Consider the following 25,920-nt stretch of genomic DNA (forward strand, 5'->3'; position numbering starts at 1 on the left):
TTCCATTCAACAATTCACTCACTTCCATCCCTTTAAATATCAACATCTTTATAACTGTGGAAGTAGAAATACAGAAGAAAAACAACTGCTTGATCACATGGTTTGATGGAGCTATGACTGGGGATGTAGACTGTAAATGATCACCCTAGTGCAAATATTAATAATATGGAAATGGGTCTTGATCAATGACATATGAAAAACCCAGTGGAAATGCACATTGGCTAAGGGGAGGGGAGAGGAGGAGAGGGAAAGAACATGAATCATGTAACCATGGAAAAATATTCTAAATTAATTAAATAAATAAAAATGTTCAGTTCTTAGAAATATATATCATCTTTATGCAGATGATTCACAAAGAGTCCTGACCTCATTTCTGAGCTCCACAGCCCCACCTCCAACTACCTATAGGGTTTTCTATTTAGATGTCCCACCAGTACTTCACATGATCCAAAATGAAGCTTTTTATCTTTCCCCTTAAATCAGTTCCTCTTTCTGCCTTCACTATTTCCTTCATTATATTACTAGGTACTCATTCTCTTCTATTTGAAAATCTGGGATTCAGTCTTAGACTTTCTCTTCCTTTATTTCCTATAGTCAATCAGTTAGCATTTTTTTTTTAACTAGATCTCCTATTTCACCCAGGCTGGAAGTACAGTCACTCAATCTCACTGCAGATAAGTTTAGAAGTTTGGACCTGCTGTTTCTATCCTGGGTAGATTTACCCCTCCTTAAGAATCCTGGTGGATTCCTATTCCTGAGATAATGGACTTAATATGGACACCCAATTGTTTATTTTATTTAATTTTTAAATATATTTTTAGTATATTTTTCCATGATTACATGATTCATGTTCTCACCTTCCCCTTCTCCCTCACCACTCCTGGAACTGACAAGCAATTCTACTGATTTATACATGTTTTATTACTCAAAATCTATTTCCATAATATTCATATTTGCAACAGAGTAATCTTTTATTTTTAATTAACTTATTTTTATTTTTCCATAGTTACATGATTCATGTTCTTTCCCTCCCCTCCTTCTCCCCCCCTTTGATAACCAATGAGCAATTCAACTAGGTTTTACATGTATCATCATTGATCAAGACCTATTTCCATACTATTAATATTTGAAATAAAGTGATGGTTTAGAATCTACATACCCAATGTGGCAAAGTGGGAACATTAATTCATTGCTGGTGGAGTTGTGAATTGATCCAATCATTCGGAAGGGCAATTTGGAACTATTCCCAAAGGGTGATAAAAGACTGTCTGCCCTTTGAGCCAGCCATAGTACTGTTGGGTTTGTACCCCAAAGAGATAATAAGGAAAAAGATGTACAAGAATATTCATAGCTGCACTCTTTGTGGTGGCCAAAAATTGGAAAATGAGGGGATGTCCTTTGATTGGGGAATGGCTGAACAAATTGTGGTATATGTTGGTGATGGGATACTATGTGCTAAAAGGAATAATAAAGTGGAGGAATTCCATGGAGACTGGACCAACCTCCAGGAAGTGATATACAGTGAGAGGAACAGAGCCAGGAGAACATTGTACACAGAGACTGATACACTATGGTACAATTGAATGTAATGGACTTCTCCATTAGTCTCAATACAATGTTCCTGAACAACCTGCAGGCATCAAGGAGAAAAAAAGCACTACCCACAAGCAGAGGACAAACGCGTGGAGTAAAAACACCCAGGAAGGACAAAAGCTTGACTACAGGGGTAGAGGGGATATGATCGAGGAGAGACTGAATGAACACCCTACTATGGAAACCAATAGCATGGAAATGGGCTCGGTTTGAGGACGCATGTGATACCCAGAGGAATCACACATCGCCAATGGGAGGGGGAAGGAAAAAAAGGGTGATCTTTGTTCCTAATGAATAATGTTTGAAAATGACCAAACAAAATAATGTTTAAAAAAAAAAAAGAATCTACATCCCCAATCATATCCCCATTAAACCAAATGATCAAGGAAATGGTTTTCTTCTGTGTTTCTGCTCCCACAGTATCTGGATGTGGATAGTGTTCTTTCTCATAAGTCCCTCAAAATTGTCCTGGGTCTGCTAGTAGAGAAGTCCATTACATTCTATTGTACCACAGTGTATCTGTCTCTGTGAACAATGTTCTCCTGGTTCTGTTCCTCTCACTCTGCATCAATTCCTGGAATTTGTTCCAATTCCCATGAAATTGCTCATGATCATTATTCCTTTGAGCACAATAGTATTCCATCACCATCATATACCACAATTTGTTCAGCCATTCCCCAATTGAAGGGCATCTTCTCATTTTCCAATTTTTTGCTACCACAAAGAACAAGGCTATAAATATTTATGTACACTTGTTTTTTCTTTATTATTAATCTTTTAAAAACCACAACCCCAAATCAAATACCCATATAAGTGAGTGATAAATCATGTTTTTCTATTCCCAGTTCTTTCTCTAGATGTGGATAGAGTTCTTTTTCATAAGTTCCACAGGGTTGTTCTTGATCTCTGCATTGTTATTAGAAGCAATCAATCACATTTGATTGTTCCATAATTTTTCAGTTTCTGTGCACACTGTTCTTTTGGTTCTGCTCATTTCATTCCGCATCAGTCCATGGAGGTCTCCCCAGTTCTTATAGAAATCCTTTGATTCATCATTCCTTACAATACAACAGTATTCCATCACCATCATATACCACAATTTGTTCAGCCATTCCCCAATCCAGGGATATCCCCTCATTTTCCAATTTTTTGCCACCAAAATAAGCACAGATCTGAATTCTTTTATCTCTTTGGGGTACAAACCCAGTACTGGTATAGTTGGATGAATGGGCATGCAATCTTTTAAAGTCCTTTCACCCAATTAGTCTTAACCCTCCTTCTGCTCAGAATTCTCAAACTCAAGAAATCTATGAATCTTAGTGATCTACCCTAGTCACAGAGATTTTTGGTGGTTCTTTCTAATCCTCATTAGTGGTGTGACTTTGGACAAGTCACTTAAAACATGCATCAGTTTCTTCATCAGTCAAAAGGGAATGACAATACTCATAGATTCCCCTTGACAAGGCTGCTGTGAGGCTAAAGTGAGAGAATATCTGTAAAGTATTTGGCAAACTTTAAGGCACTATAAAAATGTCAGCTATTATTGTTCTAGAACAGCATGGTGGCACAGTGGATAAAGCAGTGGGCTTTTTCCCACTTCCCATGGAAACTAGAAGGCTCAGTCCTAGAGTCAGGAAGTTCTGACTCTAGACAATAATTGTATGACCCACCCTGGGCAAGCCACTTAATCCTGTTTTGACTGAGTTTCCTTACCTGTAAAATGAGCCAGAGAAGGAAATAACAAACCACTCCAGTATCTTTGCCAAAAAAAATCTCAAATGGGGTCATGAAGAATCAGGCATGACTAAATATTATTATTATTATTATTATTATTTTCATATAATTCCTCTCCCCATCCTTTATGCTCCAGCTAAACTGTACTACTTTCTGTCTACCAGACACATTCTGTACCTTCTTATCTTCCTTTTGTTCTTATTATTTATTCTTCATTCCTAGAATATTCTCTTTCCCTTTCTTCGCTTCTTCAATCTCTACCCATCCTTTAAAGAACAATACAAAGGCCAACTCCTCCAGGAGGTGGCAGGCATAACCCTAACTCTACATGCCTTCATCAACCTCATGTAGCATTCTTGTTTTGTAATCCTCTGACACATTTACTCTAGGTATTCAGTTATATGTGTTTATTTTTATCCCTCATGAAACTGGGATCATCTCTAAGTTTGTATTTTCCCCACAACCTGGCATAATACATATAGCATACAGAAGGCTTTTAAGAAATATTTGTTTTAGGGGACAGCTAGGTAGCACAATGAATAGTCGGCCTAGAGTTGGAATGTCCTGGGTTCAAATTTAGCTTTAGATACTTCCCTTTTTGCCTAGCCCTTGCTCTTCTGTCTTAAAGTTGTTACTAAGAATGTAAGGGTTTAAAAAAATTTTTTTTGTATTGTATCAGCTAAATAGGTTATAAGAAATGGCCCATGGATTTTACCTTGCATTTATTGATTGTGTTTCATTTGCTCTGGATGGAAAAACAGAGTAAAGGCAAATATTTGGTTTCTAGGGATATTAAGTCTCCCTCTGGAAGCTGCTTCTGAAATTTACCTCTTGGGCATTTGTGGTAGAGACCTCAGTAATTCCCGCTATCTGGATGCTTCCTTTGGAATCTTCTCTCAGCTCCAGAAATCCTAAAGATGGATTCAGGAGATCACGGATTACTTCATTATAAATCTGTAAGCAGAAAAGAAAATCCAAAGTTGAAATAGGTCTGCTGCCAAAGAAGTCTAGGAAAATACAAAGGACTTAAATGCTCATCAAACTGAAATTAGCAGAAAATCTACATTCTTTGAGGGCAGGCACTAGGCTTCTTTATGTTAATAACAGCTGACAAATAGATTTGTTTTGTTTTATTTTTTTCATTTGAGTCCCACTGTAAGGTAAGTATTGGAATACCTTCTGCATCACTGGGGTTAACGGGTGAGGAATTGAGCCCCTTTCCCAAACCTCTCTACCCCCAAACTAGAAAAGTCACGTAAAAATGTTGTGACCTTCCCCTTCCTACCAGAGAAGTCTTTTGCATGTTATCTGTTGATTTTTGCATTCTTTTTGCAAACTGTAACTTTTGACTTATTTTAATTTTAAAAAAGAAATTGTACATATTTATGATATTAAAAGACAAAATATGTTGACATTATATAATATTTTACATGTATTTTATGCATTTCTGAGTTTCTAAACTTTTTCTGTGTTGTTTTCTGGCCTTTCTTCTGCAAAACTACTCCAAAATTCTCATTTAATTTCTTAAGCTGACCCCTGCTATGTTGAAACCACAGTGGGGAAGTTGAGATGAGGAAAGAATAACCGTATTATATAGTCTCATCTCCAGTTTACAGATGAGGAAACTTATGTACATTGCCCAGAGTCACAGAACTTGTAAGTAAGTGTCAGAGGCAGGATTTGAGAGTAGTTCTTCCTGAAGTGTTGATACAGAGCTCTATGTACTATCTATTGTTTTGTTTTTTAAACCCACACCTTCCATCTTAGAATCAGGACTATGTATTGGTTCCAAGGCAGCAGAGTGGTAAGGACTAGGCAATGGGAATTAAGTGACTTGCTCAGGGTCATATAGCTAGGAAATGTCTGAACCCAGATTTGAACCCAGGACCTCCCATCTCTAGGTGGGGGTTCTCAAATCATAGAGTCACCTAACTGCCCCCATCTCTCTTATCAGTATTCTGACCTGCATAGTATCCTTCACAGCAATCAATCAACATGCTTTTTTAAATAGTCATTATACACTAGGCCCTATGCTAGGTGCCAGAGATACAAATACCAAGAATGAAATTATTCATAAGGAGGAGTTGATATTCTAATTAAAGAGACAATGTGTGCCCATATGAGGGTATTGATGATAAGTCAACATTTGGAATACAGATATTGTTGAAATTATGTTCTTCAAAAGTCATTCTTTAAATATCCCCCAAAGTAAATTTTTAATAGAATGTTTTGGTATTTCTAGGAAATAAACTAATATTCTGATCTAAGAAATGACCATGTGTTCTATTTTATAGTCACAAAAGAAGAGAAAGGCCATTATGTACAAGGATCATCAGATGTAATGGCAGAGTCAATAAAAGGATATTGAATAAAGAGCTCTAAATTTAAAAAAGAATGGCTTACATTTCTATAGTACTTACTTTAAAAAAAAAAAACATTATTCTGTTTTAGTAGAAACTCTAAGACAGAAGGTCAAGGGCTAGGTAATCGAGGTCCAGGGTCACACAGCTAGGAAGTATCTGAGGCCACACTTGAACCCAGGTCCTTATCTACCATTCCACCTAGCTGCACCTCCATTTCTATAGCTCTTTAAGGTCTGCAAAACTCTTTTAAAAAATGGTTGAATTTGGTCTTCTCAAAAACCCTGTGAGGTCAGTGTTATTATCTCCATTTTTCAGATGAGAACTGAGTTTGAGAAGTAGGGGCTATCATTATCTTTATTTTACAGATGAGGAAACTGAAGCAAACAGAGTTAAGTGACTTGCCCAGAGCTAGTATCTGAGGTCATTCCTCCTGACACCAGTTTTATTTATTACCCTATACTGCCACTCAGTGTGCCTTTGAAGGAAATAGAAACTTAAAAGACAAAATTTCTAGCTAGCCAGAGTCAACACAAAGTTTCCCCTAAGGTTCATTCCTCTCCAGGCTCTGCTCATGACTCTCCTGCCTTCTTTCTCCACAATTTCCCAGGGGTTCTTTTGCCCTGGAAGACACCTGCATCATCAACCATGCTCCAGTCTTCTCAAAGCATTTTTATCTCAACCTTCCCCATCTCTCTCTCTCTCTCTCTCTCTCTCTCTCTCTCTCTCTCTCTCTCTCTCTCTCTCTCTCTCTCTCATTCTCTCTCTCTCTCTCTCTCTTTCTCCCCCTCCCCCCCCCACCCTTATCTTTTGTCTTCATATCAATTCTAAGACAGAAAAGTTATGAGGGCTAGGCAATGGGGGTTAAGTGTTTACCCAGAGTCACACAGCTAGGAAGTGTCTGAGGAAAGGTTTGAAACTAGGTCCTCCCATCTCTAGGGCTGGCTCTCAATCCACTGTGCAAACTTGCTGTCCCCCCAACTATATTTTAATCTAGTTCTGGCTGACTTCCAAGTTTTGGTCCAACCCTCTGCCTTAGAGCATCTTAAAGGTTCCCTTGGCATCCGTTTCCTAGGGTAGGATCTCATAGGCTTTATTTGGCTTGCCCTCAATTTCATTAATCTTAAGGGAGAAAAAAAGAATGAAAAAACCACCGTCCTCCTCTAATCCCTTCCTTTGCAATTTCTGATTCCTCAGGTATGTTGATGACTACCATTTCTTCTTTTAGTTCCAAAATGAAGCCAAGAAAAATTCTCACTTGCCTCATCTCCTTTGTTTATTAAAAACAGAGGTTTAAACAATTGCCTCTAGAAACAAAGGTTCAAATTTGATCTTCTCTGCCATAACAGCCATCTCACCTCCAGGTAGGACATGGAAACTGTGTATTCCATGTCATCACTAGTCTCTTCAATAGCCCGAAAGAGATCATTCAATGTCTGGAGATAGATCCCAGGCTCAGAGTCCATCCCCAGCATGGTGTAAGTTTTACCAGCACCTGTTTAAAAGAGAAGAGGACCATTGACTAGTGTTGTCAGAACTTAGCAAGGGGGTTTATTTCTCTGCAGAGATTCAGATGTCACAGAAATAACTTTCTTTTCACATATGCTGCTTTCCCATGCTAATTGGAAAACAACTCTTGGCTGCTTTAGCATTATTTTTGTTTGTTTGCTTGCTTACCTGTTTGTTTTACCAGACTTCTGATTTCCTGATATAGAAAGTTGCCAATGCAATGTCCCAAGGAAGCCCAGCGTCTGCCCTGCAATCTGTAGCCTGAGAGTCAGTGCCTGGGACATTGAGAAGTATTCTACAGCCAACATGTGGCAGTGATTGTACTTGAAATCTCCTCATTCTGAAGAAGACTAGCTCTCTGTCCTTCACCTTACCCCACCTCTCTCATATGGTGGCTATCACTTTTTTTTTTTTAATTTCCAAGTAGCTCAGCCTTTCCCTCCTTTCTCCACACCATAGAAGGCATCCTTCAGCATACAGTTATGGATATATAGATTCTGACTTTTGTGTTTCCACTTCTCAATTCTTTCTCTGGAGATGAACATTTACAAGTTATTCTTTGAATTTTTTAACATTATTTTATTTGGTCATTTCCAAACATTATTCATTGGAAACAAAGATCATTTTCTTTTCTTCCCTCCCCACCCCCACCTCCCCCATAGCCGATGCGCAATTTCACTGTGTATCACATGTATTCTTGATTCGAACCCATTTCCATGTTGTTGGTATCTGCATTAGAGTGTTCATTAAGAGTCTCTCCTCAGTCATATCCCCTCCATCCCTGCAGTCAAGCAGTTGCTTTTCATCAGTGTTTTTACTCCCACAGTTTATCCTCTGCTTGTGGATAGTGTTTTTTAGATCCCTGCAGATTGTTCAGGGACATTGCATGACACCAATGGAGAAGTCCATTACCTTCAATTGTACCACAATGTATCAGTCTCTGTGTACAATGTTTTCCTGGTTCTGCTCCTTTCGCTCTGCATCACTTCCTGCAGGTTGTTCCAGTCTCCATGGAATTCCTCCACCTTATTATTTATTCCTTTTAGCACAATAGTATTCCATCACCAACATATACCACAATTTGTTCAGCCATTCCCCCATTGAAGGGCATCCCCTCATTTTCCAATTTTTGGCAACCACAAAGAGCACAGCTATGAATATTCTTGTATAAGTCTTTCCTTATTATCTCTTTGGGGTACAAACCCAGCAGTGCTATGGCTGGATCAAAGGGCAGACAGTCTTTTATCGCCCTTTGGGCATAGTTCCAAATTGCCCTCCAGAATGGTTGGATTAATTCACAACTCCACCAGCAATAAATTAGTGTCCCTACTTTGCCACATCCCCTCCAGCATTCATTACTTTCCTTTGCTGTCATGTTAGCCAATCTGCTAGGTGTGAGGTGATACCTCAGAGTTGTTTTGATTTGCATCTCTCTGATTATAAGAGATATAGAACACTTTTTCATATGCTTATTAATAGTTTTGATTTCTTTGGCTGAGAACTGCCTGTTCATGTCCCTTGCCCATTTATCAATTGGAGAATGGCTTGATTTTTTTGTATAATTGATTTATCTCTTTGTAAATTTGAGAAATTAAACCTTTGTCAGAGGTTTTTATGAAGATTGTTTCCCAGTTTGTTGCTTCCCTTCTGATTTTAGTTATATTGGTTTTGTTTGTACAAAAACTTTTTAATTTGATGTAGTCAAAATTATTTATTTTACATTTTGTGACTCTTTCTAAGTCTTGCTTGGTTCTAAAATCTTTCCCTTCCCAAAGGTCTGACATGTATACTATTCTGTGTTCACCTAATTTACTTATAGTTTCCTTCTTTATGTTCAAGTCATTGACCCATTCTGAATTTATCTTGGTGTAGGGTGTGAGGTGTTGATCCAAACCTAATCTCTCCCACACTGTCTTCCAATTTTCCTAGCAGTTTTTATCAAATAATGAATTTTTGTCCCAAAAGCTGGGGTCTTTGGGTTTGTCATAAACTGTCTTGCTGAGATCATTTACGCCAAGTCTATTCCACTGATCCTCCTTTCTGTCTCTTAGCCAGTACCAAATTGTTTTGATAACTACTGCTTTATAGTATAGTTTGAGATATGGGACTGCAAGTCCTCCTTCCTTTGTATTTTTTTTTCACGATTTCCCTGGATATCCTTGATCTTTTGTTCTTCCAAATGAACTTTGTTATAGTTTTCTCTAATTCAGTAAAGACGTTTTTTGGTACTTCAATGGGTATGGCACTAAATAAGTAAATTAATTTGGGTAGAATTGTCATTTTTATTATATTAGCTCATCCCACCCATGAGCAATCAATGTTTTTCCAATTGTTTACATCTAGTTTTAACTGTGTGGAAAGTGTTTTGTAGTTGTATTCATATAGTTCCAGTGTTTGTCTTGGCAGATAGATTCCTAAGTATTTTATATTGTCTAGGGTGATTTTAAATGGCATTTCTCTTTCTAATTCTTGCTGCTGAAATGGGTTAGAGATATATAGAAATGCTGATGACTTATGTGAGTTTATTTTGTATCCTGCAACTTTGCTAAAGTTGTTGATTATTTCAATTCAACTTTTTGGTTGATTCTCTAGGATTCCTTAAGTAAACCATCATATATATCATATAACCACTCAAAGAGTGATAGCTTGGTCTCCTCATTGCCAATTTTAATACCTTCAATTTCTTTTTCTTCTCTAATTGCTACTGCTAGTGTTTCTAGTACAATGTTAAATAATAGAGGTTATAATGGGCATCCTTGTTTTACTTATTCTTTGAATTTTAAATCTGTAGCTATATAGGATGTCTTTTTGGTGATACTCATCTCATTCTTCATTAATTCATATAATTCTTTCCAAGTTTTTAAAAAATTAACCTGCTCATTGTTTCTTATGACACAGCAGTATTTTATCACAATCTTATGCCCCAATTCATTTAGCCATTCTCCAATTGATAGACATTCCCTGGATTTCTAGATTTTTGCCACCACAAGGAGAGCTGCTATAAGTATTTTGGAACATATAGGCTCTTTTTCTTTTTCCTTGATCACCTTGGGAAATAAATCTGGCAATGGTATTTTGGAGTCTAAGCACTGACACTTCTAAGATAAGGAGAATAAACTATGCCATCTCATTTAAGCCTACTCTCTAGATCATAGTTTGTTTAACCTGGAAAATGAGAATTTGGACCAGAAAATCTCTAAGACACTTTCCAGCTCTGACATTCTAGGATTATGAGTCCTCAGGGACCCACTGTGACTCACCATTTTCTTGTCCCCGAAGCTATAAAATCCTTAGATTTGCATACATCAGATATTTGTGCTTGTAAGGTAAGAGAATTTTTCAGTATTGGCTTTATGACTGCCATTTCCTTAATGACAGCTAGTCATATCTCTAGTTGGCTCTTGCAGAAATTTAACTGAAATACCAAATTTTAGCTCAAGTGATTAACTAGTCAGTGACAGAAAAACTGCTGTCTTGGCTTTATTAACTCTACTTATTGTAAACCTCAAAATTTTCACATTATGATTAGCATTTTCTATCACTAGCTATAGCTCTAATGGAAACAACTAGTCTGCAAATCCCAATCCCAGTCAAATCCTCTAATGTTTGCTGATCAGTTTATTATTTTACCCAAAATAGATCTTCCCCTTTTGCTAGCAGTTTTTTTCATAAATAGATCTTTGCCTTCCCTTTCTGCCCTCTGTAAGTTCTATAGAATCCATCTTGCTGCTTTAACTAAAGTATAAAAGGCTACTGAAAATGTTGGTTGGTGCCAACTGAGTTGTTTTGTGTACCCTTGGACTATGCTCCAAGCATACCAGTTATTAAAACATCTCTGTATTAGTATGATTGTGGCAGTAGTACTAATCAATATATCCATACATAAATTTTATGTCAAATTGGCAGACCAAGGAGGGACAGGAATAGTCAGAAGCTGGAGTCCTCTGGTTCAGAAGCCCTCCAGAATGCACAAGTAAAATTTCCCTGGATAGTTTTGGGCAGTGGAAAAATCAACTAAGAACATTTTTTTAATTGACAGTAAACTTGCTTTTCCTTCTAGAAAATCTCAGACAGGTTAGTCTTCTAGGTACTTTGCAGTATTGCCTATTTGTCCAACTCTTGTGCCTGAAAAATCAATTAGGTATAAACTGTTGGATTTTGGAGTGCTTAGAGTGGCAGCCACATCAATCTTGCTGATGAGTATGGTATCATGATTTAGGAGTTGAAAGCAAGGGCTGAGCTGAGAAATTCAAGAGCCTTAGGAGGGTCTCCTCTTCCCCTCCTTTTATCTTGATGAATATTTAAGGTAGGACTAGGAATTTTCCAAATTCTCTGCTCTTTTACCTCATTTTCCCACATGTAAGAGAATTATTTGTCTGTCATTCATCATTACTGTACTATCCTGGCTATGCTCCTACTACATTCATGGATAGCCCTGGTCTGCTCTGGTTAAAAAAAAATTGACATAAAATTCTGCCCTGAATAATCAATAATCAATTATAAGATTCCTAATGGTCTGTTCTAGTATGGTTAAAAGAATACAAATCTGCCATAAACCTCAATTCTTTATTGGGGGACATCAGGCATCAGGAGGAGGATCTCTCTGGTCACCTGTCTATTGTCTATGATTGTGTGATTTGTAATTATTATACTGTCTTGACTACTGAGTAGTCCTGATCTAGTTTAATGTCAATCTTGAGTAAAGTTGGCTATAAATCTGACATAAATCTCAATTCTGCCTGTGATCATTATTGGATCAACCCTTGTTAAATTCTGGCAATTCTAGATTGTGGCAAATGGCTATAGATTCAGAAATTAAATTATTCCTAATCTAACCTACTCCTGACAAGAAAGATCTAGTCAAACTATCAGAAAAAATGAAGCATTGTATGGATTGGACTGAAATACAATATCCTTGACCCCAGGAAGATCTTTTAAATTGAAATTTTATATGTAAGCTTAATTAAAGTGAAAAACTGAAACAAAATTTGTTTTTGTTTGTAAGTAAGTAAATTAGTTCTGATTATCTGTGGTTACAACAATTCTAATACTAATCTTCTAGGAAAATGGGAATTTCTACTGTCCCTTAGTATAACTTGTAATGGGAGAAAAAAAATTTCAAAAACTGGTAGGGAAAAAAAGATTGAGGACATTTTTCTCATCCTTATGCTCCTAATTCTGCACAGGGTAGGAGGGTAAAGGGTTGGGGAGAGGTGTGGGAAACTGAGACAAGAGGAAGATTTTCCCCTTAATAGAAATTAACTGAAAGAAAATCTGTTTATCATGCATTAAATATTCATGAAGCTGTGGTTTGAAAATGATGAAATAACCCAGTTGGTTTTGTGGGTAAAAGGACTTTTGTCTTCCCTCTGGCATCGTCTTTACTATCTGGAGATATTTTCCTAGAGGAATCCCCAGAGAAAAAGTAAGAAGGAAAAAATGGAGCAAAAGTCAAGTCATCTAATAGGAACTGGAATGGACTTGCTTCTATGAGAAAAATTCCTGAGGCACTACAAAAGCCCTGATACCTGGGACAGGAGGTCTCTAGTTAGTTTCATTAGAATATACTGGTAAGGCAGGACCTCTTTAAGATTGTGGAGATCTCCAAGATAGTATTTTGTGTAAGTACAGACCAAGAAGAGTCTCTCTTTGTACAACTCTGTAACTGCTCCTTTAACCTCCAAGAAGCTTCAGTTTTGATTTGGGGAGAAAAGTCGAAGGCTTCATTTTCATGGTTATTGTATCATTTGCAAAAGAGAGATTCAAAGGAGTGAAAGAAACTAGTTATGAGAAGAGATTTGAGATATGATTAGGAAATAGCAAATGTGAAGGATTAAGAGAATAGTAAGAATTAGTAAAGTACTGAGTAAGTTGATAAGGCTTTCATCAAAGTATATAAGAAGAAAGGAAAGGAAAGCATCCTGAAGTTTTAGATCTCGTTGTGATCAGGGGAGAATGGGAACATTTTTATGTCTGTAAATTTGAAAGAGACAGATGGGGGAAAGAGATATGTAGTGGGGGAGGGAAGAGAGAGACAGAGACAGAAATCTTGAAACTTTTCCAGTTCTGTGGAAATACTATATTATTACAATTTGTTATTTTTATCCAAGACTAGAAGTACTTTGAGTCTTTATGTTACAGAGGCTCTTAGTCCTTTTCCCAAAGCCTAAATTGAGGGAAAACTTATTTGTTATTCATATGATATATTGTCTTGCCATATATTCTGTAAATTGAGAAATTGCAGACTCATCTTCCTGAATTCAAATCTGGCCTCTGACATTTAGCAGCTGTGTGACTGTAGGCAGGTCACTTCACCTTGTTTGCCTTAGTTTCCTCCTCTGTAAAATGAGTTGGAGAAGAAAATGGCAAACCATTCTGGTATCTTTTCCAAGAAAACCTCAACTGGGATCACTAAAGTCAGGTACAATCCAAATGACTGAATAGCAAAATAGGTAATCAACTATTATTGCAACATAAAAAAACAACTGTATCCTGCTCCAGGCTGTAGGTAGACCTTGATAAATGTGAGATAATTATATTTCAATATGGTCTGAGTTCTGAATTGTTTTGTTTGTATTCTGTTAAATCTGTGACTTGCCTCAGTTTCCTAAACTGGGTGACTAAGGAAAATCAGCTTTTATATTTGCTTTCTACTTACTCATTGGCTTTAATAATTATATATTTATGTATAAGATTAAATCCCTATCATCATATCCATTCTGGATGATATAAAAACTATATACATACATGTAAAGTACATGTATACATGCATGTACACACATATAGAGACTCCTATTCCTCTTTGAAGGAGGATATATATATGTGAGTTTATATGTGAATGTATATACATAACATAAGAGGGGATGCTATAAATGTGTTTATGTACATGTGTGTTTCCTCAAGGGGGGGAGGGATAAAGATATAATGTGGTAAAGATGCAAAAATTTTGCCTTTAATGGAATAGTAGCAAAAGCAACAAAACTAGATTGTTTCTACTTGATGACTAGGAGGTAAGTGATTGACTTTTAAATATTTCATTGGATAAAAGATATGCTGAAGCTGTTTTATTGTATATAATCATATTAGTAACCTTAAAACTTCCACTGTTGTACCAGTAAAAAACAGTGAAAAAAGCTGAGCAAGAATGATGGTCCTAAATGATATGTTTTACATTTTATCCTACAAGTAACGGGATACTAATGAAATTCTTTCTGGACCATTTTAATATTTACAAATGCCTATCCATACCATACAAATGCTTAGCTATATAGGCTTTGGATATGTTTTAGTAATAGGTTTTTTATATTTTAGTAATAGATTTTGATATGTTTTAATAACTGTCTTTGACTATGTTTCAATAACTTTTGATAATGTTTCAAACTGAATTGAGGTTCTCACATATAAAGTTGTTTTTAATTGTCAAGAAACTTTTTCACTACTATACTAGAGGAACATTCATGATGTGTACACATATCTGGAAAAGAGAAGGAAAATATTTGTGGTTCTCAAGTTGACCAGAAATAGAACCTTTGTTGTAACATATAATGAGCTTTTATAGTCACATAATATTAAAACACATATCTTTAGGGAAAAGGTTTGTCACGATTTCTTGAGGCTCATATATTAACAAGACTGGTTGTCCATAAATTTTTCATATGTGCTCATACGTTAACTGGAATGGTTGTTCATAGTATTTTAATATGTACAAGATGGTTAAATGTATATAAAATTTTTGAAGAAAAAAATTAAATCTGTATTCTTATTGCTTTGTTTAAAGGCCAGTATTCCATTTAAAACAACACTGGAGAGTTACTAATAATAAAGAATGGGTTTCAATATTGTAGGGTTGTTTTTTTTAAGGCTTCTAAGCAATTTTTTAAAAAGCCACACACTTTTAGGGAAGCTGGGTAGCTCAGTGGATTGAGAGCCAGGCCTAGAGACAGGAGGTCCTAGGTTCAAATCTGGCCTCAGCCACTTCCTAGCTGTGTGACTCTGGGCAAGTCACTTAACCCCCATTGCTTAGCCCTTATGGCTCTTCTGCCTTGGAGCCAATACATAGTATTGACTCCAAGACAGAAGGTAAGGGTTTAAAAATAAATAAATAAATGAAAATAAAAGCCACACATTTTGTGTCATATTTTGTGAGCTATTTTTAAATGACAGGTCAATTTTTTTCCTCTGAGGTAATTCTCTTATAATATTAAGAGACAACTCTGTGAATCTGGGCAAGTCACTTAGCCCACATGGCCTGGGCCTTACTGCTCCCCTATCTTGGAACCAATATACGATATTTATTCTAAAATGGAAGGTAAAGGTTTTTAAAATAATAACCATAAGATGGAATGGCTTATTTTAGAAAGACTGCTTCTTCCTCTGTCCTATGGAAAGCATTATCTACATCACATAAAGGGTTCAGGTGACAATAGAAAAAACAAGTGGTATGTAAAGACTGAAATTCTCTAAACTTTCAGATAAACTATAAGTAGCATAATTTTCTGTTCTTCCTATAGCTCTGTTGTGAACTGTAAATGGTTAACGTCATAAGGTTTGGATTGGCTTTGATTGCACGGATTAATGGAAGGTCAATGTGATTAGATTTTGTTAGGTTTTCCTAAATTATACTAAGTCTTACAGCTAGCAATTTTAAGCAGCAATATGACACACTGAGTGACTGAAGAACTGCTGGCTCAATTTAATCAGTTCTATTTACTTGTGATAAATATATCCTCTGGTCTAACAATTCTAGCTAAATCCTTTAATGTTTGCTGATCACTTTATTATTTTTTTTTACCTGATGTAGATCTTGCTCTTCTAACTGCAGTTCTTTACTGGTAAATCTTTATGTTCACCTATTCCTGGTAAAATTGCATGTCTTCCTGCTATACATAAAGACTATAGAAAGTTGCTAAAAATGATGGTCTGGACCCATTAGGTGTTTTTTCCTATTTGTTTGTGCCATTGGACTATGTTCCAAGCACATAGTAAACCAGTTATTAAAATGATTCTGTGGGTTGATAAGTATGATTGGCAGCAGTACATATCAATGAATCCTTGGACAATTTTTGTCATTAGTAACTAATTCTTGCAAGTTTCTGTTTAGTTTTCCTCATTTTAAAGCCTTTGTGGATTAGCATTTTTTATGGGTACCTGATGGGCCATATGCAAAGACTGTTGCATTGTATCCAGAAATGACTCCTTCCACTAAGTGCTGAGTTGTGGAACAGTACACCTCCTCCTGCAAATAAACAGTAAATCTGTCACGCTAATGAAAAGACAAGAAGGTGGCAGTCAGCAAGTGTTTCATTTAATTGCCAGCTCTACTCTTTCTAAGCTGTGCTTAATGTTGCTGCTACTTTTGGCTTCCTCAGCAAAAAAAAAAAAGGCCAGGAGAAATAAAAAGTAATATAAAAATTAGCAAGACAAAAACAAGGTTTAGAGATCATAGAATGACAAAATTTCAAAGAAGGAAGGGATCTTTGGGGATTGCTTATGAATTTCCCCACCTGATTTGGAGCTGGGTCCCATTGGTGTTAATAATGAATCCCCTGAAATTATCACATTTTTTGAATTTGTTCTACTTATTTTCACCAAGCTCAAACCAACTATGATATTTTACATGATTATAATTTTGAATAGTGTGAATTCAAAAACACACAATTTCAAGTGAATCATCATTTATACTAATTGGTACCTAACTGTGGTTATTGTCTAAGTTTGGGATGAAAAGTACGATTAAACTCAAAAGATGATGGGGAAAAATGTCCATGTTTAACAATGCTTCAAATCACTAAGAATAATAGAAGGTGGAGTGGGGGGGCAGCAAGGTAGCTCAGTGGATTGAGAGCCAAGCCTAAAGTAGATTCAAATCTAGCCTCAGACACTTTCCAGTTGTGTGACCCTGGACAAGTCCCAACCTCCATTGCCTATCCCTTACCACTCTTCTGCCTTAGAACCAATACCCAGTATTGGTTCTAAGATGGAAGGGAAGGGTTTAAAAAAAAAAAGAATAGAAATAAAAGTTTAAAAAAACACTTAGATTTTTCAACACATCCACCAGATTGACAAAGATGCAAAAGATGGAAACATTCAATATTTGAGAAGTTGTAGAAAGACAAACATATAAATGCATTGCTAATGAAGTTGTAAATTAATACAAGCATTACAGAAAGCAATTTAGAATTAAGAAAACAAGGTAGCAAAGATGTCCATATCCTTAGACCCTGAGATTTCACTACAAGGGATATTTGGACAAGGTCCTTTGTCTGTTCTCTGAAATCTTATGCTCCATGGTTGATTTTCAGTAAATAAACCATTTAATCCCTCCATGCTTCAGTTTCCCCTCATGTGAAACTGTGATAAATGGATAAGAAGACTGTAATCCTGTGGGATCATTGATTTAGAGCTTTAAGGAAGAGAATTCCTGGAAAGGCTTTTGGTCTCTGACATATACATTATCTAAATACAAAGTACTATATCTTTACTAATGGGATCTTAGAATGGACCTTTATTGATCTGAGTTCCTCTGAGAGATTAACATTCAGAGCCATGACTAGGACAGGGTGATGAGGGTACTGTCCTAAAAGCCAAGATTAAGAGAGCATTAATACTATTTATCTTTTCAATAGTGTTGAAACAACTAAGCAAGGGCTCAGCTGAAAAGTATATTAAAAATGTCTTATGTGGATAGAGTTATGGATTTGGAATCAGGATCAGAATTCAAATCCTATTTCAGACACTTATTATCCTGGGGAATCACTTTGCCTCTCAGCCATAGCTTCATGAGTAAAATGGGGAAAATAATAGCATCTAGCTCACAACATTGTTCTGAGGATCAAATGAGATAATAGTGCTTTGTAAATCCCAAAGAACTATATAAATCTAGCTACGATTATGATGATGGTGGTGAAAAATGAAAGACTACCACAGTAAACCTTAAAAAACAATTGAGTTTAGCATCTAGTTAGTAAGAATAATTAATTAATTAAAATGGAAAGCCACCAGATGGTATAGGCTTCCACCTCTCGTGCTGCTTCACCCCAAGTGAGCTTCCACCATCTGCCTAGCTTAAAGCCCCCTATGTTTCTGGGATCTCTGCCTACAGGGAGCCAGTGTCCTTCCTGAGGTGTCTCTGGCTCTGCCTCTCTCTGTTCCCCCTTTCTTCCCTCTGTTCCCCTCAACTGGATTTGTTTTTAAAAGTTAATCTCCTACTATTTGCTTGGGTCTTGTTTTATGAAATTTGCCCCAGATCAAAAACAAACAAACAAAAAAAACAAATGCAAAAAAAGCTAGGAACTCAGACAATACTACTTTGTGTCAAAATGTTGGTTGGATTCTGAGATTTTGGAGAATAGCTCATTTATTTAACTACTTAGTGCAGAGGACTGAGCTAGGGAAGACACAAGGTTTCAATAAGGCATCATTGGTCCTCTCAAGAAGCATACCTTCTAGCTGGGGATATGAGGCATATATACAAGTAATCATGCTACTTTTTTTAAAGTAAATATGTAGGGGAAGCTAAGTGGTTCAGTGCCAGGCATAGAGATAGGAGGTCCTAGATTCAAATATGACTTCAGAATCGCCCTAGCTGGGTGACCCTGGGCAAGTCACATAATCCCAATTGCCCAGCCCTTACCATTCTTCTGCCTTAGAACAGATACACAATATTGATTCTAAGACAGAAGGTAAGGCTTTTTTTTTTAAAGGAAGAAAAGAAAAAGTAGGAAGTAAACTATATCAATTCAGTCATCTTCCCAAATCCTAGGTAACACAACAGATAGAGCACCAGGCCTGGAGTCTGGAGGACCTGGGTTCAAATATGGTTTCAGACACTTCCTAGCTGGGTGACCCTAGGCAAGTCACAAGCCCTTACCACTTTTCTGCTTTGGAACCAATATTTAGTATTGATTCTAAGATCAAAGTTAAGGGTTTTCAAAAAAATAGAACAAAATTCAAGTCACTCCAACCTGGGAGTGTGGAGAGGAAGGAATGTCAATGTGCTGGGAAGAAGTTCACCTGGGAAGCTTGCTGATCAAAAACAATATCAAATATAAATGTCTTTTCACGGGAACGATTGGCTCTCAAAGCATCATCTGGATCTTCACCTGGGTCCATAAGCACCACCATCTTTAAAGAAAAGAAGTTGACATCATTAACATGGAAAGCAAAATCTTCTAAGTGTGAACAATCTGGTTCTAGGATGAGTGGAACCATGGAAGGAGGTTTAGTAAACTCTGAGCTGCTAGGGAAAGAAGGAGATTCAGGAGGCTCAAAGGCTAAGGTCAAAACTGGTAGCTAATAGGACCATTGGAGTGAGTGATTAATACATCTAGCCCACAGAAATTATCTTTTCCATATAGGAGAAGGAAGGAATTTGTGGCAAATTTTCTTGATTCTATTTCCATTATTATTTTGCATCTGTCTCCTTTTGACTCACAGAGCCATCATTCTAGTTTAGGCCTTCTTGACTTCTCATCTGGGCTTCTGCAATAACCTTTCATTTTGATCCCTTGCCACAAATCTCTTCTCTCTCCAATCCATCCTCCAACCAAGAGGCCAAATTAATATTGCTAAAGAACAGGTTTGATCATGCCAACTACTTGCTCAAGAAACAGAAGTGGCTTCCTCTTGGCTCTAAAAGAAAATGACAAACTTTTCCATTGGACTTTTTAAAGCCTTTCACAATGTGGCTTCAATCTACCTTTTCAGATTTAGTTCATATCAGGCTCTACAATCCTCCTAAATTTGCCTGTTGCTTGCAGGTAATTTTCAGAGTGGTCAGGGAATGGATTGGCGAGCACTACCATGGAACATTCTTGGGGATGGTGCTTAATAAGGGTTTCTTGACTGATTGATTGTTGGTGCTTTATTTTAAAATAATTTTATTTTAGTAAAGTTCCACATGTTTTCTGAAGTTATGTGATCCATATTGCCTCCCTCTCTTTTCCCCTCCCCCTTTCCAGAGCTGGCAAATAATTCAATCTGGGTTATACAAAACATTGCCATATTACTCATTTTTGTAAGTGAATAATCTTATAAAACCAAAACCCCTGAACATATACCCAAATAAACAAGTGATAAAGTCATATGCTTTGATCTGCATTCCTACTCCCAACAGTTCTTTCTTTGGAGGTAGACAGCACTCTTTTTCATAAATCCTGTAGAATTGTTCTGGATCAGGAGCAGAACCAGAACATTTTACACAGAAACTGATTAATTGTGGCACAATCAAATGTAATGATCTTCTTTTACTAGTAGCAATACCTAAAGATTCAGGACAATTCTGAGGGACTTATGAGAAAGAACACTATCCACATTCAGAGGAAGAACTGTGGGAACAGAAACACAGAAGAAAAACAACTGCCTGAACCAAGAGAACATTGTACACAGAGACTGATACATTGTGGTACAATCGAATATAATGGACTTGTCTACTAGCAGCAATGCAATGACCCAGGATTAATTCTGAGTGACTTATGAGAAAGAACACTATCCACATCCAGAGAAAGAACTGTGGGAGTAGAGACACAGAAGAAAAACAACTGCTTTATCACATGGGCCGATGGGGATGTGATTTGGGATTTTGACTTTAAATGATCACTCTATTGCAAATATTAATAATATAGAAATAGGTTTTGAACAGTTATAGATGTAAAACCCAGTGGAATTGCTCATCAGCTCAGGAAGGGGGAGTGAAGAGGGGAAGGAAAGAACATGAATCATGTAACCATGGAAAAATATTCTTAATTAATTAATTTTTTTTAAAGAATCATTGTATTGCTGTTAGTAAAGTCTAACAAAGTTTATCATCCCACAATATTGCTGTTACTGTGTACAATGATTTCCTGGTGCTGCTTATTTCACTTTACATGATTTACATAGGTCTTTCCAGTTCTTTCTGAAATCATCCTGTTCATCATTCCTTATAGCACAATAATATTCCATCACCATCATATACCACAATTTGTTCAACCATTCCCCAATTGAGGGACAGACATCCCTTTAGTTTCCAATATTTTGCCACCTCAAAGATTGTTGGTACGTTAGCAAGGAGTTAAAGCATCTATATCTTCAAAGATACTCAGGGTTCAAGGTCAGCTCCTCACATGTTCCAAGTTACCTCTGAAGATGTATGTGTGCTAATTTCTTGCTAAAGTATACATGGGGCCAAACAGTATGAACACAGAAAATTAAATATAAAATATATACCAAAGTTTGTTGTTGTCCCATCATGTCTGACTTTTCATGACCTCATTTATTGTTTTCTTGGCAAAGATACTAGAGGGCTTGCCATTTCTTTCTCCATCTAATTTTACAGATGAGGAAACTGAGGCAAACAGCATTTAATTGCCTTGCCCAGAGTACATAACTAGTGATTGTCTGAAGCTGGATTTGAATGCAGGAAAAGGAATCTTCCTGTTTCCAAGTCCAGTCCTGAAATAACACTGCATCTATTTTGGCATATGGGCAGCTAGATGGCACAGTGGATAGAGTACTAGGAAAAGGAGAAAGACTCAAATTCAAATCCAACCTCAGACAGAAGAATGAGCTCCTTCCAAACAGGGGGTCTTACTTTTTCTAGTCCACCTCCATTTTTTTTGCATAACAAGTTGTAAATACTTTAAAATATTTCTTCATTTCTTCATCTATCCTTTCATTCATCTATGAACCTGGAATCCTTCCATTGGCTAGCACAGTGCTAAGAAATAACTCAATCCCATTTGCCTAGACCTTAAAATAAGGGTTTTGTTTGGTTTGGTTTTTTTAAAAAAGACTGGTTTCTCAAACTCATAAATAATGAGGATCTAATTTCAACCTGGGCAAGGAAATGGCAAAATGAATAGAGTGTCAATCTAGAGTCAGAAAGACTTATCTTCCTGATTTCAAATATTCAGATATTTAATTGTGGTTGACCCTGGGAAAAATCACTTAGCCCTATTTGCCTCAGTTTCCGCATCTGTCAAATGAGCTGGAGAAGGAAATGGCAAACTACTTTAGCCTCTTTGCCAAGAAAACCACAAACGAGGTCACAAAGAGTCAGATACAGCTGAACAGTAACAAACTTTGGACTAAATTTTATATTTAAATTTCTGTGTTTGTGTTGTTTCCTACTCTCACTCCACAAAATGAAAGCTCCTTGAGGGCAGTTATTGTTTCCTTTCTGTCTCAGTCTCACAGCTTTTAACAGATTGACTAGCACATAGTACTTACTTAATAATGCTTGCTGAATAAAGGAATAACTGGGAGGAATCTTTCTTCTTTCCTCTAACTTCCTATACTCCTTTGCCTATTTCTATCTGGTCCTCCAAGTTCCCAGTATTCCTTGCTGCCAGTTTTCACTTATCAGGGAGGAAATTATCTGGAAAGTTCATGGACACTGAAATATAGAAGACTGGTGTTGTCCCCTCCCAAGGCCTTTCGGAAGACAATTGAAAAGATCAATAGGGGATAGCGGGTGGCCCTGTGGATAGAACCCAGGCCTAGAGACAGGAGGTCCTGGCTTCAAACCTGGTCCCACACACTTCCCAGCTGTGTGACCCTGGTCAAGTCACTTGACCCTCATTTCCTAGTCCTTACCACTCTTATCCCTTGGAACTAATACACTGTATTGATTCTAGGACAAAAGGTAAGGTTTTTAGAAAGAAAGGAAGGAAGGAAGGAAGGAAGGAAGGAAGGAAGGAAGGAAGGAAGGAAGGAAGGAAGGAAGGAAGGAAGGAAGGAAGGAAGGAAGGAAGGAAGGAAGGAAGGAAGGAAGGAAGGAAGGAAGGAAGGAAGGAAGGAAGGAGGAAGGAAAAAGGAAGGAAGAAAGAAAGAAAGGAAGAAAGAAAAGATGAGTAATTCTTAGGATATAAAGAAGAAAAAAACAAGCCTTGCCCTCAAGAAGCTTGCATTCTAAAGCAGGAAACAACATATATAAATTAAATTCAGAATGAAAGGAAGATTGCCCTAGCAGCTGAAAGGAACAGAAAAGACCTCCTAAGGAAGTGGTGCTTGAGTCTGGTCTTAAAAGAAACCAGGGATTCTTATGGAGCAAACGTAAAGAGGCAGAACATTCCAGGAATGGGGAAAAGCCAGCACAAAGACAGGAGAGGGGTATCTCTTATTATCTCTTTTTTCATGGCTTTGTTAGTGATATGAAGAAATGCTGGTGATTTATGTGAGTTTATTTTATATCCTGCTATTTTGCTAAAATTACTGATGGTTGCAATTAATTTTTAGTTGAATCTCTAGGATTTTCCATATAGAACATCCTTTCATCTGTAAAGAGATAATTTTATTGCCTCACAACTGTAAATATTCACCTCCAGAAAGAGACTGATAAACAAACAAAAAAAGAATTGATCTATAGAAACAGTTTATATATATGCATATATATATATATATAAAATCATACTTTCATGGGGGGAGGGAGGGAAATACATGGGAAATTTAATGTAACAACTAAATAAATTTAAACTGAAAAAAAAAAATAACAGAAAGACAGGAAATGGAATGTCATGAATGAGGAACAGCAAATGGCCAGGATGGTTGAATAGTAGGGCATCCAGGTAAAATGAATGCAAGAAGACTGGAAAAGTAGGAACCAGCCAACAGGTGAAGGACTTCACAAAAAGGGAGATGCTAGAGTTTGATGAGTAGGGGATTAGCATGGCTAGATCTGTGCTTTTTAAAAGAAAAGCTACCATTTTGGCAGCTATGTGGAGGATGGATTAGAGGAGGAGAAAGCTTGGGATGGAAGAACCAATTTATGATCCTATTGTGAGTCTAGGTGATGACTGTATAAGCAAAGACAAAGACGGGATGAGTGCAAGAGATTGTGTAGAGAAGGAAATGATGAGATTTGGCAATTGATTAGAAATAAGAGGTGAAAAAAAAAAGAACACCAAGTTTAGAGGCAGCTAGGTGATTCAATGTAGTGAGAGCCAGGCCTAGAGATGGAAGGTCCTGGGTTCAAGTGTGACTTCAGACTTTTCCTAGCTATGTGACCCTGGACAAGATACTTAACCCCCAGTGTCTAGCACTTATAGCTCTTCTGTTTTGGAACCAAGATATCGTATTGATTCTAAGCCAGAAGGTAAGGTTTTATTTATTTATTATGTATTTATTATATAATTGTTTTATTATGTAGTACATATTTATATATAATTTATTAAATTAATTATTTATAAGCTATTTATAAGTAAATAAACATGAATGAATAAATAAATAAATATGGCCACTTATTTTCTCTGTTGTTGCATAGTGGGTTACACATAGTAGGCCCTCAATAAATTATTTGTTAAATTAAATCAACCACCAAGGGTAGGCAAGAAGGAAAGAAGAAAAAAGCTTAGGAGGATATTTTTTGAGTTGATAATTGGAAGCAAAAGCAGAGCAAAGAGAATCAGAGCCCAGGGAATGTCCAGAGCCACCCTTGAAAGCAGCACACCTGATCTCTATGGGCCTCCCTTAGCAACCAAGATGAGAAAAAGAAAGAACAAAAAACTCAGACTTGAAGATTATGAAACAAGTTTTGTTTAGCAAAGTGACTTGTAGGCATCCCCTGGGATACAGTCTGCTCTATCACATAAATACATAATTATGAAGGAAAGTGTATTAGGTCCTCAGGAGGCTGGGAAAACTCATAAAGAACTGCTCCAAAGGGAATTGTGCAATTGGAGGGGGCAGGGAGAAATGATTAAAAAAAAAATCCACATGCTGTTTACTCAAGAGAGGAGTTTCCACAGCTGAGAAATGTAGCATTAGTTCAGCTCCTATAGTAGAAGGCACTTGTTCATTGAACTGTCATCCAGATAGTCCAGAATTACATCACCAAAGCGTGGAAGGCTGGGGCTTACAGAGGCCCAACTTTAGAATTGTTTATTCCAGTCTCTAGTCCACGGGTTTATAAACTTCTTGTGTGTATCATGGGCCTTTGTGGTAGTCCTATGAAGCCCTATGGATCTCTTCTCAGAAGAATGAGGATTTTTTTAGTTATTTCATTATTTTATTTTAGTTATTTTATTTTTTCCCTATCATATATAAAAGCAATTTTTAAAAATTACCTTTATCTTCTGCCTTAGAATTAATATAAGTATTTGTTCCAAGGCAGAAGAGCAGTAAGGGCTAGGTAGTTAGGGTTAAGTGACTTGCCCAGGGTCACACAGGTAGGAAGTATCTGAGATGTCACAATTGAACACAGGACCTCCTGTTCTAGGTCTGGCTCTCTGTACACTAAGCCACCTAGCTGCTCCTAAAACAATTTTTAGCATTCTTTTTCTAACATTGAGTTCTAAATTCTCTCCCTCTCCCCTTCTCCTCTTACCTCCCTAAAATGCTAAGCAATTTGATATAGGTTATACATGTGCTATCATATCATGTAAAGCCCATTTCCATATTCGTCATGTTGTGGAAGAAGACACGTATCACACACACAAAAAAAACTTATGAAGAAAGATCAAATGAAAAATGGCATGCTTTGATCTGCATCAGAATACCATTTTACGTGTAAAAAAATCAAATATATAGGGTTGTAAAAGAAAATATATTGCAACATAGATATATATAGAGAGATTTTTTTTAAGTTCATGGATTCCAATTTAAGAACTCCTGATTTACTCCAATCTCTTTGTTTTTACTTCTGGGGACCTTAGAGATCACTGAGGCCAATTCGTTAACCTAGAGTCTAGAAACTTGGGGTTTTAAAAACTTTATTAATTTATTTAAAAAGAAACAAACCCTTACCTTC

The 25,920-nt window shown here is 36.8% G+C and overlaps 1 protein-coding gene across 2 annotated transcripts in view; it reads right to left on the reverse strand.

The window, feature by feature from the left end:
• LOC100029348 (kinesin-like protein KIF19) overlaps positions 1 to 25,920 on the reverse strand; it is a 123,851-nt gene that overhangs the window by 84,906 nt on the left and 13,025 nt on the right. For both annotated transcript variants that reach the window (XM_056806488.1, XM_056806487.1), the window contains exons 3-6: positions 19,209 to 19,319; positions 16,344 to 16,431; positions 7,046 to 7,182; positions 4,156 to 4,281 (exon numbers count right to left, since the gene is read on the reverse strand). In XM_056806488.1, the coding sequence (XP_056662466.1) occupies positions 4,156 to 4,281; positions 7,046 to 7,182; positions 16,344 to 16,431; positions 19,209 to 19,319 (462 nt within the window). The remainder of the gene's footprint in view (positions 1 to 4,155; positions 4,282 to 7,045; positions 7,183 to 16,343; positions 16,432 to 19,208; positions 19,320 to 25,920) is intronic.

This window comes from Monodelphis domestica, chromosome 7 (genome assembly GCF_027887165.1).
Source record: "Monodelphis domestica isolate mMonDom1 chromosome 7, mMonDom1.pri, whole genome shotgun sequence".
Classification (NCBI taxonomy): domain Eukaryota; kingdom Metazoa; phylum Chordata; class Mammalia; order Didelphimorphia; family Didelphidae; genus Monodelphis; species Monodelphis domestica.